Raw genomic sequence first — 13,499 nt, forward strand, 5'->3', positions numbered from 1 at the left:
TTATGGGTCTTCATCACTTGGATGGGTCTTCATCACTTATATGAGCGGTTATGGGTCTTCATCACTTGGATGGATGGTTCTGGATCTTCATCACTTGGATGGGTCTTCATCACTTATATGGGTGGTTCTGGGTCTTCATGACTTAGATGGGTCTTCATCACTTATATGAGTGGTTATGGATCTTCATCACTTATGAGTCTTCACTTAGATGGATGGTTATGGATCTTCATCACTTGGATGCATGGTTATGGGTCTTCATCACTTAGATGAGTCTTCATCACTTGGATGGTTACGGGTCTTTATCACTTATACGGGTTTTCATCACTTATATGGATCTTCATCACTTATATGTGTGGCGATGCGTCTTCGTCACTTAGATGGGTCTTCGTCACTTGGATGGATGGTTATGAATCTTCATCGCTTATGGGTCTTCACTTTGATGGTTATGGCTCTTCATCACTTAGATGGGTGGTTGTGGGTCTTCATCACTTGGATGGATGGTTATGGGTCTTCGTCACTTATAATAAGCACCAGCAGAGTAGTACTTGGTAATGTAGAGCTTTCTCAGAATTTATATAGAGCTTCAGAAGCACTTTGGGTCACGATGCTATTGCAGATAACCCACCCCCTTCATCTTTTCCACAGTTGGGTCCTTTAGTTTTAAGAATTGCAGCTCACCTTTTGCCGCTGCCCAGAGATATAGAAAGCTTTACGAGAACTTTTGTGATTTGGATTTCCCTTGAGTTGTATACTGGGATGACAAGAAACTAGGAATAAAATGAAATTTAAAGTGAAATTTAAATGTGAAAGAAACGTAATATGTTGAAGTGTCTAGGCAAATTTCATTCCATGCTTGTAATGATGCCAGGGAGCAGTAAAACACAGTTGTGGCTACCTATGGCCGTGCTATTGGCTTGAAAGGGGATTTTCATCCTTTCATCCTGTTTTTTTTTGGCGATGTTCTGTTGAAGCAGAAGCTGAAATGGGATTCTGGCCACTTTTTCTGGATCAGTGTGTATTTGTCATACGTTTAGTTTGCTGTTAAGCGCAACTTTAGATCTGAAAAGAAGATGGTGAGGAGAGCTTCTGAGAGGTTGCAGCATTACTTTAGTTTTGTTTAATTTGGTAAAGAAACTTTGATATGTAGCTTAATAATTTTGAAATATACATAAACGTAAAGCCAAAGTGATATTTCAAATATTGTGAACATACAGAATACAACTAGAAACACCGACTACTTATCTCTCTGTCCTCCTAAACTCTTTATTTAACACTTTAATCTGTTGTTAACGATCAGGAACGATATTTTCCTTAGAAAAGTCTCTTGAGTATGTTGGGAGCACCAACCGCTATATAGCACCTAATTTGACATTGCATTTTGGAATGAAAAAGAATATTTTGAACCTATTTGCATGGGATTTCTGGAGGAATACGCTCGCCCACGAGAGACAGAGCTTGAGGAGGTTATTTGGGTCATATATCAATGCGCAGAATTCTCCTGGGCAGAATTACCTCATTCTCCCTGGCGGAATATTCAATTTACTGGCCAGTGTTTTGGCTGTATCCCTCTTTTCCTGACTGTTGAGGGCAGGTGTAGTAATGGCAGATGCCTGCCACAGAAGGGCGGGGTGGTGGAAAATTGAAGACTCTGGTTGAGCTGAGAACTACACTAAATTTTAAGAGAGGAAATATGCCGAATTTGAATTTATTTCACGGTGAATATGTGATTCTTTCAGGGTTGTTTTAAAAAATAATTTCTTTGCGTGTTACCTATGTGGATAACTCCTGTGAGTTTAAAATCTCACTTCATAGAGTCATAGAATGGTTCGGGTCGGAAGGGACCTTAAAGATCGTCTAGTTCACGGTCCTTCACGGTCAGCGTTTTTATTCGCCTTTGTGCTGATTTAAGGACGGTCGATCAAAAACGCGGTGATAAAGGATTATTAACGTAAAATGATTTTTTTTGCGAAGAGGGCTGTAATTATAGTGCTTTTTATTAGAAGAACTCCTTCAAGCCGCTTAATGCTGAATGGCGTTAGTTCCCTTGCCTTTGACGCGGCAGTGATTGCCTTGCAGTTGTGGCGACGAAGGGGAGCATTGGTTTATTACAAAATCTGACCAGATTATTACGTTTGAAGACAAATACTCTTTGGCTGGCTTGAAATTTTGTAGGGCTAAGAGTACTTTATGTTCTTTTGATCGGTTATGCTCTGCTTGCGGGTTGCGTTCAAATGGCTTTTTGTCCTGGGCACCTTGAATCTCGCAGACAAGAAGGCTGAAAACTAAACTTCCTTCATTTTTCTGCCGTTTTTAAGGAAGTCTTTTATGATTAATTTTTAATTTAGGCACTCGTAGAAAGAAGGACATAAGAATTTGGGGGGTCTTTTTAAAGTTGAGATTAGGTCTTATTTTTGTGCTGTGTAATTCAAGGCTTTGCCCTGTTAAATGAGTAAGTTGATGAAATGCTCAGTCTCTGCCGTAAAATTTCAAGATAGACTCAAAACAATTCAGTGCCCAGCAGGCATTTGGGGATGAATATAATCCAGTGTGATTGGGAGGGGCTGCTGCTTCGCAACTGGGAGCGTATTGGGAGCCCAGACGTGATAAAGGCAGAGGCGCAGTGACATTGAAGCTGTCACGTGCCACCGTAGCCGTGGAGTGGAGACAAGTTTCGTCCTTTCCCCTGACTTTTTTCCCCACTAATGCCGAGTCTGCAGCGTCTCTGCTTTGGCTTTGGTGCTTTTCTTCTTTTTTTATTTCTTCAATCTCATGAACGCTGACAAGGAAATAAGGATTTTACGGAGTCCTCCGACCCTCCTCTGCTGCCCCTTCTCCCTTCCAGTCTCCTTGAGTGGGTATTTGGGCATGTAACTGGTCAACTTGGTGCCCCAACACGGTTGTAATTAGGAAGGGGAATTTCAAATGCAGGAGTTCTTGGAGTTAATTGTTTTATTTTTTTTTTTTAATGCTGTAAGGATTAAGTATGGAAATGACTCAGCTTGCATTTCAGGCGCAGACATCAAAGTTTAAACAGTATGATGATGAAAGTTTTAACGAGCAACTTCTAGGTGGAGCCTTAATACTGGAGCCGTACGTGCACCGTGTATACGCACCTACATCAAGGGGAGGGTATTCAGCAAAGAACTGAGAGTTGATGTGGAATGAGGAGCTATTTACATTTTTGTACCGAAGAAATTTTTGCGGGTCTAAAATGAATGACGTTTTGGTGCTTTGTTATACGTGTATTTTCAAGGGAGGTGTAAGACAACAAAAACGTGATTACCCAAGAGGAATCAATCAGCCTGACTGGTTTTTTGACACTATCGATAGTGATTTGTCGCTTCAAACTTTGATTTCTCCTTAACTAGATTTTAAACGTCAAGTTATTGTAAACATTTTGTACTTCCACACCGTTGCATCTTATATACAGTCTCTTAAAAAGGAATTTCAGAGCAGTGTAAGTACTTCCAACTGGAGGGCTTTTTCAAGTTGTTTCATCTTCTGTAGGAATGCAAAAAATATGAGGCTGAGTTTAATAATACCTCAAAATTTAACTTTAAACAGCTGTTGATCCTGGGGTTTTTTTGTTTTGTTTTGTTTTTTTTCACTGAAGTTTATTATTTGCTATTATGTCGTCTACCCACAATAATGAGCAATGGTGATGATCTCTACAGGACTCTCAATCTGGAGGTTCTGGTTGAAGCAGTATTAAGTTTTGGTGCTGCGTTTTGCCTAAAATGTGCTGAATTTTAAAATCAGAATACACGAGAAAAATGCGTTACGGACTAAGTTGGTTTTGTTAAAAAGGCAACATGCAAGCTCCTTTGGCTCTCTGAACACGTTACATTGCTACATCATGAATCCTTCAGCTGGTATCTGCTCTGTGTTTAAGGCTCTCACCTACAAGCAGCTTTTGTTTCACCTCTCCTAATTTCCTTTTCATCCATTCCTATAACTTAATTTGCTTGAATTTCCAGGAATCTTTCCTTTCCCACCTCTCCCTGCCCACTGCTGTGTGACTCCTGAAATTTTCATTTGGAGAAATCAAGTAGCCAGACCCGTCATCTCATTGTAGGGGGGTTAATTGTTTTTCCCTCCTCTCTCTCAGATGCTGCCTCGGCCCCTAAAGGAGCTTTGTTGGTTAAAATGTCAAAACTCATAATATTTTTTGCCTTTTCTCTCTAGCTGGCCTGTGGACAGTCTTCACGCTAGGCGGGGTGGGGAGTAAACCATCGCCGCAGCTGGAGCAGTGCTCCCCTCTAGCTAACCAGAGTCTGCTGCTTCTCCTGGTCTTGGCCAATCTGACCGATGCTCCAGATACACCGAATCCCTACAGGCAAGCTATTATGTCCTTCAAGAACACGCAAGGTTTGTATCTGTTTGTTCTTCTAAGCATGAACTGATTAAAATGAAGTGTTAGAATTATTAGTTTGCGTTATAAGGAACCATGAAGATCACCTAGTGATGGGCATGCCCTGGGCAGGGACACCTCCCACCAGCCCAGGTTGCTCCAAGCCCCGGCCAACCTGGCCTTGAACCCCTCCAGGGATGGGGCAGCCACAGCTTCTCTGGGCAACCTGGGCCAGGGGCTCACCACCCTCACAGCGAAGAATTTCTTCCTCACATCTCATCTAAATCTCCCCTCTTGCAGTTGAAAACTGTTCTGCCTTGTCCGATGGCTCCCCTCCCTGCTCCAGAGTCCCTCCCCAGCTTTCCTGGAGCCCCTTTAGGGACTGGAAGGGGCTCTGAGGTCTCCGCGGAGCCTTCTCTTCTCCAGGCTGAACCCCCCCAGCTCTCTCAGCCTGTCCTCCCAGCAGAGGGGCTCCGGCCCTCCCAGCATCTCCGGGGCCTCCTCTGGCCCCGCTCCAACAGCTCCGTGTCCTTCTGCTGTTGGTGGCCCCAGAGCTGGAGGCAGCACTGTTAGGGGGGGCGTTCACCAAAGCAGTGTGAAGTTGCTGCGACCACTTAGAGGTTCTCTTTCCAAAATTTGTTTTTCCCTCCAGCCAGACCATGGAAGCGCAGTAATAGTACATTTTCTTCTGGAACTTTTGAGGTGGAGTTCCTCAACTGCTGGAACTTAATGGAAGGGGCAGGGGGAGAAGGATACTGCATCCCAAGCAGCTACCACAGCTTGGACTATCTAGGCTAGCTCAGCTTGCGGGCACCGGGCTTCTTTTCCTATATACTTTATCCATACACTTAAATCTCTTCAACTTTTAGCCATGAGGTTTTACTCTTCGTTGGCTTTGTGCTGGTTGACACCACGCTCAGCCGCTGCATGGTAACCTGTGAAGCCATGTCAATACCCCGAGTTACTCACTTCATTTAAGGGGAGTTTTTATATTCCTTTAACCATTGACTTTTTAGCAGGTTGAGCTCTAATTTCATTCACCGTTCCCTAAGAAATTTTTGGGGGTTATTGGGATGTAGGATTGTTCTCATAAGAAGAACTCCTAGTCGGAACGTGCCCCTTTGATTTATTGGATGCTGTTTATTGGCAGTTGAGATCAAATCCTTGATACCGTTTTTGGTTTTTGTTATTTAAACTGAGAACTTCTACAAATGCTTTATTTTGGTTGACTTTTTTTCATGTCGTGGGCAACCATTAATGTATTTCATTGAGAATTGTTATACAAGTATCATTATAAAATTTTAAAAGAACTTATTCTGTGTCAAAAATAGCACAAAAAGCCACATTCTCTCTAGGTACGTACTTTTATAGAATGACTTACTGTTTCCCGTAAACTTGTTTCACTGGCAATATTCATTTAACTTAATTTAACAATTAAGTTAAGAGCAAAACTTAAATTTGATTCCTATGTACATTCAGAGGGGCTGATAAAAGGAAAATGATATGAAAAAGAAAGGCTTGTTACGGCCATAATGATCTATAGGGTGTGAGTATAATGTGAAATCTGGCTTTTTTGTTGAAATAATTTATTTGGTTTGATTGGGACAGAACTGTTCAAATTCAGGATAATTTTCTTTATTCTACATGGTCTAGGATACCTTAATTTTTCTGTAGGTCAGCTTAATGTTCTGTGGAACAACACTGCTGCGCCTGCTAAGTTTCTTTAATCCTGTTTAGGTTTTTTTTTACAGCTTTTAAACTATTTTTTAATAAAACAGGTAGTGAAGTGCTATACATGTAAGCGGCACAATTTAAACATCTACAGAAGTGAAGCTTGAAAGTCGGTGGACGCTCCTCAGCTAATGAGCCGTGGCATCAGGTTGACGCTTAATAGAACATGTTGAATTAATCTGATTTTGGTGTCTACGTCCAAATTTGGCCTGGTAAAAAGAAATACTCACCTGAAGCAGGCAGGTTTCAAACCACTTGGTCCATAATTGAGGATTCTTATAATCATGATGGGTGATTGAAGGTAGTGTTGTGGTTCAGAAAAACCAGGTTTTGGTGTCTCCTCTGCCTGTTGGCACGTGGGTTTGGAGAGAGAAAGGGTTTCCATCGCCGATGGGCTGCGTCTTGCCGCTGTGTGTGTGGTGGTGCCTCCGAACTCAGCAGAATGGAGAAGCCTTTGCTCCGGAGCCTCCTGCTGAGTCCAGCTGAATGGCTGGAGCCCTCGCTCCTCGCCTAAGCCAAGAGAAGCAGTGACTCCCCGGGACGCTGTCTCCACCGGGGCCCCAGAAACCCGGTGGGAGCCAGGGCTCCTGTGAGGCTCCTGCAGGTCTTCCAAGAACTTACTCCTTCCAAAGAAGATGGAGATGATGTTCAAAAAAAGTGACAACTACCACATTCTTGCGTGCTGAAAGCTATTTATAGAGTCATAGAATGGTTTGGGTTGGAAGGGACCTTAAAGACCATCTCGTTCCAACCCCCCTGCCCTGGGCAGGGACACCTCCCACTAGACCAGGTTGCTCGAAGCCCCAGAGGAAGTTTTGGTTGCATGTGAATCAGTAGATTGGTTCCGGAGAAGACTCTGGGACTGCCCTCCTTACAGCAGCTCCTGGAATTGCTCTTTCGAACGGTGGAAGTCGTTTGGAATAGCTTTATGAAAAAAGATGAGTGTCTTGTGCAGATGGAGGTGTCCTTCTGGAGCTCCTGTGCGTGGACAACCTCAGCTTTTTGGCACAACTGAAGCTTCGTGAGTCCCTGTGAAGGTTTCTGATAAGAGTCATGGATGAATTTTGATTCCTCCTTACTGTGGTGTCTGTATAAAATATTTTTTTTTTTAATAGAGGTTTTTTTAATAAAGTTAACGGGTAGCTGGATGGGAGATTTATTTGTTAAAGATTGTTTTTTTTTTATTTCTTTATTTCAGATAGCACTGCGTTTTCATCATCCAGTCCACACGCTTTCCAGATTAATTTTAACAGTTTATACACAGCTTTGTGCGAGCAGCAGAAATCTGATCAAGCGACTCTTCTTTTGTACATGCTTCTGCATCAAAATGGCAACGTACGGACGTATGTCTTGGCACGAACGGACATAGAAAATCTCGTAAGTATTGCTCTGCCTTATGCTCACCACGAGGGGTTGGTCCTGGAAGCTGGGGTGACCCGGTGTCCCCTGTTCTGCCGCGGGGGCTGTAGGTTGTGGCTCACTTTTTCACCAGTACTGGCTCATTTATTCATTTATATTATGTCATCTCAGGAGTACGATGCTAAATCTGTCACTGTGGTACAAGATAAAGCATCCAGGCTGTCTTTGATTCCATCTTTCTCGGTCCCACCGTCCGATCCAGGTCAAACCTGCTGACCTCTGGGCATGGCGTAAAGAAACTGGTAGCGGATATCATTCTATTCATTAGTTTGTTTTCCTTTTTCAGATGTTCAGGCCAAAAAGTTACGCAAGCTTACTGTGTGCGTACAGGGATAATAGTTAAGAAAATGAGCTGTAACTCGACTGATACGCCAAATGTCTTCCAGGGTTGACCTGAGGCTGAAACTCCTCGAGGAGCAGCTGACAGATTTTATAGAAATGCAACTATAGCCGCTTTTTAACTGCTTTAAATAGGATTGTGGTTAATGGCCAATAGAACAGACACCTGGTAACAGTTTTTGTAGGTTATAAATTAGCTTGTGCTCCCCGCTACGTTTAGTAATGTCCCAAACCGCTTTAACAAACCTCACTTATTAAAAAGCGTTCCTTTAATAAGATAATGGCTGTCTAGGGGAATTGGTAACGGAATGGAGAACCCTTTCCATCCTAATAGTTGAAATCTTGCCAGATAATTAGATCCCGTGCCTGTTTGATGGCAGATATGGAAGGAGTTTGGTCTCGGTCCAACTTCTAGCAGATGTATTGCGAAACTCGGAGTTGATAGACACGGCTGTTGGCAAACTCGGGTGAGATGGCTGGTATTGAATTGATTCCAGGCTGAACTCCTGTGTAGTCCGCTGCAGATGATTTAGGTGAGGGCTGAGTCGTTTTGCGTGAATTCTGCGAACAAATGGTCGTATTTAATTTTCTGGGCTGTTAGTATGCGATATGACACGTTTCACAGCTGCTAACCATGTCAGTTTACTTGAGCCTGAGAGAAAATAAAAGTTAGGCGTGTGCATTGTTTTATAATTATGATGTCTGAGATATTGTAAAACTTGCAGAAAAAGCACGAGGTCCGTGTGTCAAAGCAACTCCGGATGCAGGTACTCGGATGCTTTGCAATGTGGGATATTTTCCTATATTATCACCTCTCTTTCCTCCCCCTCAAAGAACAAAAAAAATAAAATAAAATAAAATCAGAAAATCCCAGAAAAAATCAGCAGCATTGAGGACTTTGTGGGAAAAGCTGAGAAAATGGAGAAGAGCATCGCTGAAAAGTCATCAGCGGGTTTGATTTATTTTTTTTTAAGAGCAAAATTTGAAACCGTCTGCTCTGGTTTTACTCTGCGTGCACGCTGTTGCTTTTTGTCATCGCTACTGAGACGTTACTGCCATCTTTGTCCAATCCTCTTGTTTTTAGTGGGCTAGTAGGCCCGGATGAGCAGTGGCCAACTGAGAAGAGCAGTTTTAATTGCGAAGTAACACAGGCTGAGCCAGACAGAGAAAGGATTGAGGGGTTGGGAGGGTTACTGGACAAAGAAGTCGTCATCTCCTAATTACAGCTCTGTGGTGGAAAAAGGTGAATTCCGTCTTGGGCTTGTAAGTGAGATGAGGGAGATGGTTATTGCCCTGGAGGTATTTATAAGACGGGCAGAGGTGGTGCTGAGGGACATGGTTTAGTGATGTTTTTTGTCGGAGTTAGGTTGATGGTTGGACTCGATGATCTGAAACGTCCCTTCCAACCTAGGCCATTCTATTTCCTTCCCCATATAGCAACTGCAAGAGTGGTGCGAACATAGAATCGTAGAATTGTCCAGTTTGGAAGGGACGTTTCAGATCATCGAGTCCAACCGTCATCTGGTGCATCAAGAAGAGTGTGGCCAGCAGGTGGAGGAAGGTCATCCTCCTCCTCTGCTCTGCCGTGGGGAGGCCACAGCTGGAGCACTGGGTCCAGTTCTGGGCTCCCCGTTTCAAGAGGGACAGGAAACTGCTGGAGGGGGGACAGCAAAGGGCTACCAAGATGATGAGGGGACTGGAACACCTCTCTTATGAAGAAAGGCTGAGGGATTTGGGTCTCTTCAGTCTGGAAAAAAGCAGGCTGAGGGGGGATCTTATCAACACTTATAAATACTTAAAGGGTGGGTGTCAGGAGGATGGGGCCAGGCTCTTTTCAGTGGTGCCCAGGGACAGGACAAGAGGTAACGGGCACAAACTTGACCATAGGAAGTTCCTTCTAAACATGAGGAGGAACTTCTTTCCTTTGAGGGTGGCAGAGCCCTGGAAGAGGCTGCCCAGAGAGGCGGTGGAGTCTCCTTCTCTGGAGACATTCCAAACCCGCCTGGATGTGTTCCTGTGCAACCTGCTCTGGGTGACCCTGCTCTGGTAGGGGGCTTGGACTAGATGATCTCCAGAGGTCCCTTCCAACCCTATGATTCTATAATTCTTTGATTCTATGATTCTGTGGTGTCACAGTACCATAACTCATAAGAATATTTATAGACTCCTGAAAAATGGAGAGAGTGTCAAGAAACGGGTTTTTTTGCTTTAAAATGAACAATAAAATCGTAGAAAGCTGACTTAGCTTGGTTGGTCAGAAAGAGCTTGAAGAAGCGTCAGGATGGGTACGTGCCTTCGCAAGGGGAAAGACTCCAGTGGAAAAGACTCTCCGCTTGCAAAAGTGTGATAAGAACTAAAGCCTGGAGGTCGAATCCCACAACCTAAGAGATACAGGAGGAAAACAGTTCAGGTAATTGATTTGGAGGCAAAACAGTGCTCTTTACGGATATCTTTGAATGAAGGTGGATGACTTTTTGGAGGAATACGGCATAAATCAGTGTCCTCTTCATCCAGTTGGGTAGAAGGATAAGGGTTTGTGCTATGGGAGAGCTCAGCTCAGCTGAGTGCTCATCTGACAACTTTTAGGGCTTTTGCAGGTTGTTCCTGTTTCGCTGCACTCAGTGCATCACGTTTGTTGTGTTTTCCCCTCTTTTAAATTAATTCTTCTCGGGTTTGGTGCCCGGGAAGCATCGCTGGCAGATGTTCTGGGACATTTCCTAGGGGCTTTTGAAATGTCTCTTTGCTTCAGCTTAATTTATAAATTGATTCAGCGTGTGGGTTTTTTTTAACTGTTTTAATAGATAACGTCTTGGCTTGCTTCTTCATTCCTGTATCAATCTCCTTCTGTCGTTTATATATAAATACCGTCATCTTCTGTTGTGCTTTATAGTACTTTATGATTAGTACAGCAGTGCATCTTTTTTGCTCTTACACTGCGTCTGCTTGGTCGAATGAACGGGATGTCTGTGTGTCTTCCATAATTTACAGCATGCCACTTTGTATCATTTTATAAAATAATGAAGTTCAGTATCTGATGCTCTCAGGGATGTTCACAGCTGGAATTTGGCCGCCTTATTGAAAACACTTGGCAAGGATTCTCCAGGAGGTGGTGAGACTGGTGAAACGGGGGTCAGTGAGCAAGTTTTTGCATAAGCGTGGTGTCGTGATCTGTGGATGGGAAAGTGTTGAGCCTTTTTTCTGTTTGAAAGAGCAGTTAACACCCGTATTGCAGGTAAAAATGCCACCGAGAGACCTGCCGGTAAGAAATAAGTTCTTTCTATTGAATATTTTCATTTTGGCTGCTGAGTTGATATTTTCTTGCTGCTCAATGTGACTGGACCGAAATAATGTATACGCCGATGTATTTATATCAACCGATGGTACAGAATATTTTTTCCTGGAGCATAAATTTGGCTTAAGCAGGTTACTCGTGGGACTCTGCGGTCTTGTATTTTGTTACATACTAAAGACAAGCTATTTTAAACCCCTTTGCCGGGGAACCTGTTCCTGACCTTGGACCGAATACAGCACCTGCGATTTTCAGTGTCTGTTTTTACCTCCCCCTTGTTTTCGGCTTTAAAAGTAACTTTTTGATGGTGTTGTCTTGCCAGTTAAAAGCTGCTCCTGATGGAGGAGTGTTAGTAGTAGTCCAGAAATTATAGTTTAATGACTATAAATAAAAGGCCAGCAATACAAAAAGAAGTGCTTATTGGATTCTCAGTACGCGGCTGGACAATGCCGTTGCTTAAGCAGATAGATACAAAAGTTTTAATTTACATGTGTAACGCAGAAGTGCAAGAAATGCATTTTACGGTTCCAGATAAATTTTAATATAATTAAAATCTTAATTTAATCTCGTATCCTAACTCTTTTATTTAAGTGGTGGCTCGTCAAACAGTTTTTGTTCTAAGAACTGTAAGACTTACCCTAAAGCTGTGTGTATCTCGGCAATCAGTACACAAAGGCAAAAAGCTTTTGGAGGAGGGAGGGTTATAGAAACTGTATGAATTGATTCAGTTTTCACCTGGAAATGGGAAATAGAGAGAGGGAAGTTGCCATTTGCCTCCTGGAGTTTGATCTGGTACGTAGCTGGAGAGAGGTCTGAAAGAGGAGCGGAAGGGAAAGCGTGGCGGGGTGGGGGAAGAGGAGGGTGCAAAAACGTTCAAGGGGTGTTTGGGGCAGGAAGACTGAACGCAGTGATCTGGAGAGACAAATCGCTCCTGAGCGAGAGTGATTTCAGTAGCTAATATGAAATTTTAGTAAGAGTACTTTCACATATGGGCTGAGACAGAAATGCCTATAATGTCTCCGAATCAAGGTACCTGTTTGTAATGTCGTTTGTAGCAACACGCTTTTAGGTCTTGGAGCACTTAAGGAAAACAAATACACTTTTTCATAGAATCATAAGTGGTTTGGGTTGGAAGAGACCTTCAAGATCATCTAGTTCCAACCCCCCTGCCCTGGGCAGGGACACCTCCCACCAGCCCAGGTTGCTCCAAGCCCCGGCCAACCTGGCCTTGAACCCCTCCAGGGATGGGGCAGCCACAGCTTCTCTGGGCAACCTGGGCCAGGGGCTCACCACCCTCACAGCAAAGAATTTCTTCCCAATATCTCATCTAAATCTCCCCTCTTGCAGTTGAAAACTGTTCCCCCTCGTCCCATGGCTCCCCTCCCTGATCCAGAGTCCCTCCCCAGCTTTCCTGGAGCCCCTTTAGGGACTGGAAGGGGCTGGAAGGTCTCCGCGGAGCCTTCTCTTCTCCAGGCTGAACCCCCCCAGCTCTCTCAGCCTGTCCTCCCAGCAGAGGGGCTCCAGCCCTCCCAGCATCTCCGGGGCCTCCTCTGGCCCCGCTCCAACAGCTCCGTGTCCTTCTGCTGTTGGTGCCCCACAGCTGGAGGCAGCACTGCAGGGGGGTGTCCCCCGAGCGGAGCAGAGGGGCAGAATCCCCCCCCTCGCCCTGCTGCCCACGCTGCTGGGGATGCAGCCCAGGCTGCCGGGGGGGTTTCTGGGCTGCCAGCGCACATTGCCGGCTCGTGTTGAGCTTCTCATCCACCAGCACCCCCAAGTCCTTCTCCTCAAGGCTGCTCTCCATGCATTCTCCACCCAGCCTGGATTTGTGCTTGGGATTGCCCTGACCCACGTGCAGGACCTTGCCCTTGGCCTGGTTGAACTCCATGAGGTTCGCATGGGACCTGGGCAGGCTGGAGAGAGGTGGGCCCTCCGGTGTGTCAACCGTGCCACACAGCTTGGTGTCCTCGGCAAACTTGCTGAGGGTGCACTTAAAAATATTGGGGATGGAAATAGTTTGAACAGTGGACTAATGCAGTGAGGATGGTTGTCTCTCTTTTCCCCCATCCAAGGAAAAGGACTGAGGGGTTTTGCTGTATGTTAACTAGATCTTCTCAGAAAACTTGGTCTTTACTCTCAAGACCTACACTCACATAACAAAAAGGCATCGGCTCCAGTTTTAACTGAGGAGAGAGGTTTGTGGAGGATGCTTTGAAATGATAAAGGGAGGCTGTTTGCAATGTGTAATTATTTTTTTCCCCTCTGCTTTTGTTGTGGTATTGTCCTGACCCTGGCCAAAGCATCTGACGAAAGGTTTTGTGGCCTACAGCATTTAGATCAATCCCATTGGTTTTAAGAGAAACTGTTGTGTGG

The 13,499-nt window shown here is 44.4% G+C and overlaps 1 protein-coding gene across 4 annotated transcripts in view; it reads left to right on the top strand.

Moving 5' to 3' along the window:
* Nucleotides 1–13,499, top strand: part of DYM (dymeclin) — a 241,242-nt gene that overhangs the window by 91,052 nt on the left and 136,691 nt on the right. For all 4 annotated transcript variants that reach the window (XM_074570405.1, XM_074570403.1, XM_074570406.1 and 1 more), the window contains exons 9-10: nucleotides 4,186–4,368; nucleotides 7,281–7,459. In XM_074570405.1, coding sequence (XP_074426506.1) covers nucleotides 4,186–4,368; nucleotides 7,281–7,459 — 362 coding nt within the window. The remainder of the gene's footprint in view (nucleotides 1–4,185; nucleotides 4,369–7,280; nucleotides 7,460–13,499) is intronic.

The sequence above is a fragment of the Larus michahellis genome, chromosome Z (genome assembly GCF_964199755.1).
Source record: "Larus michahellis chromosome Z, bLarMic1.1, whole genome shotgun sequence".
Taxonomy (NCBI): domain Eukaryota; kingdom Metazoa; phylum Chordata; class Aves; order Charadriiformes; family Laridae; genus Larus; species Larus michahellis.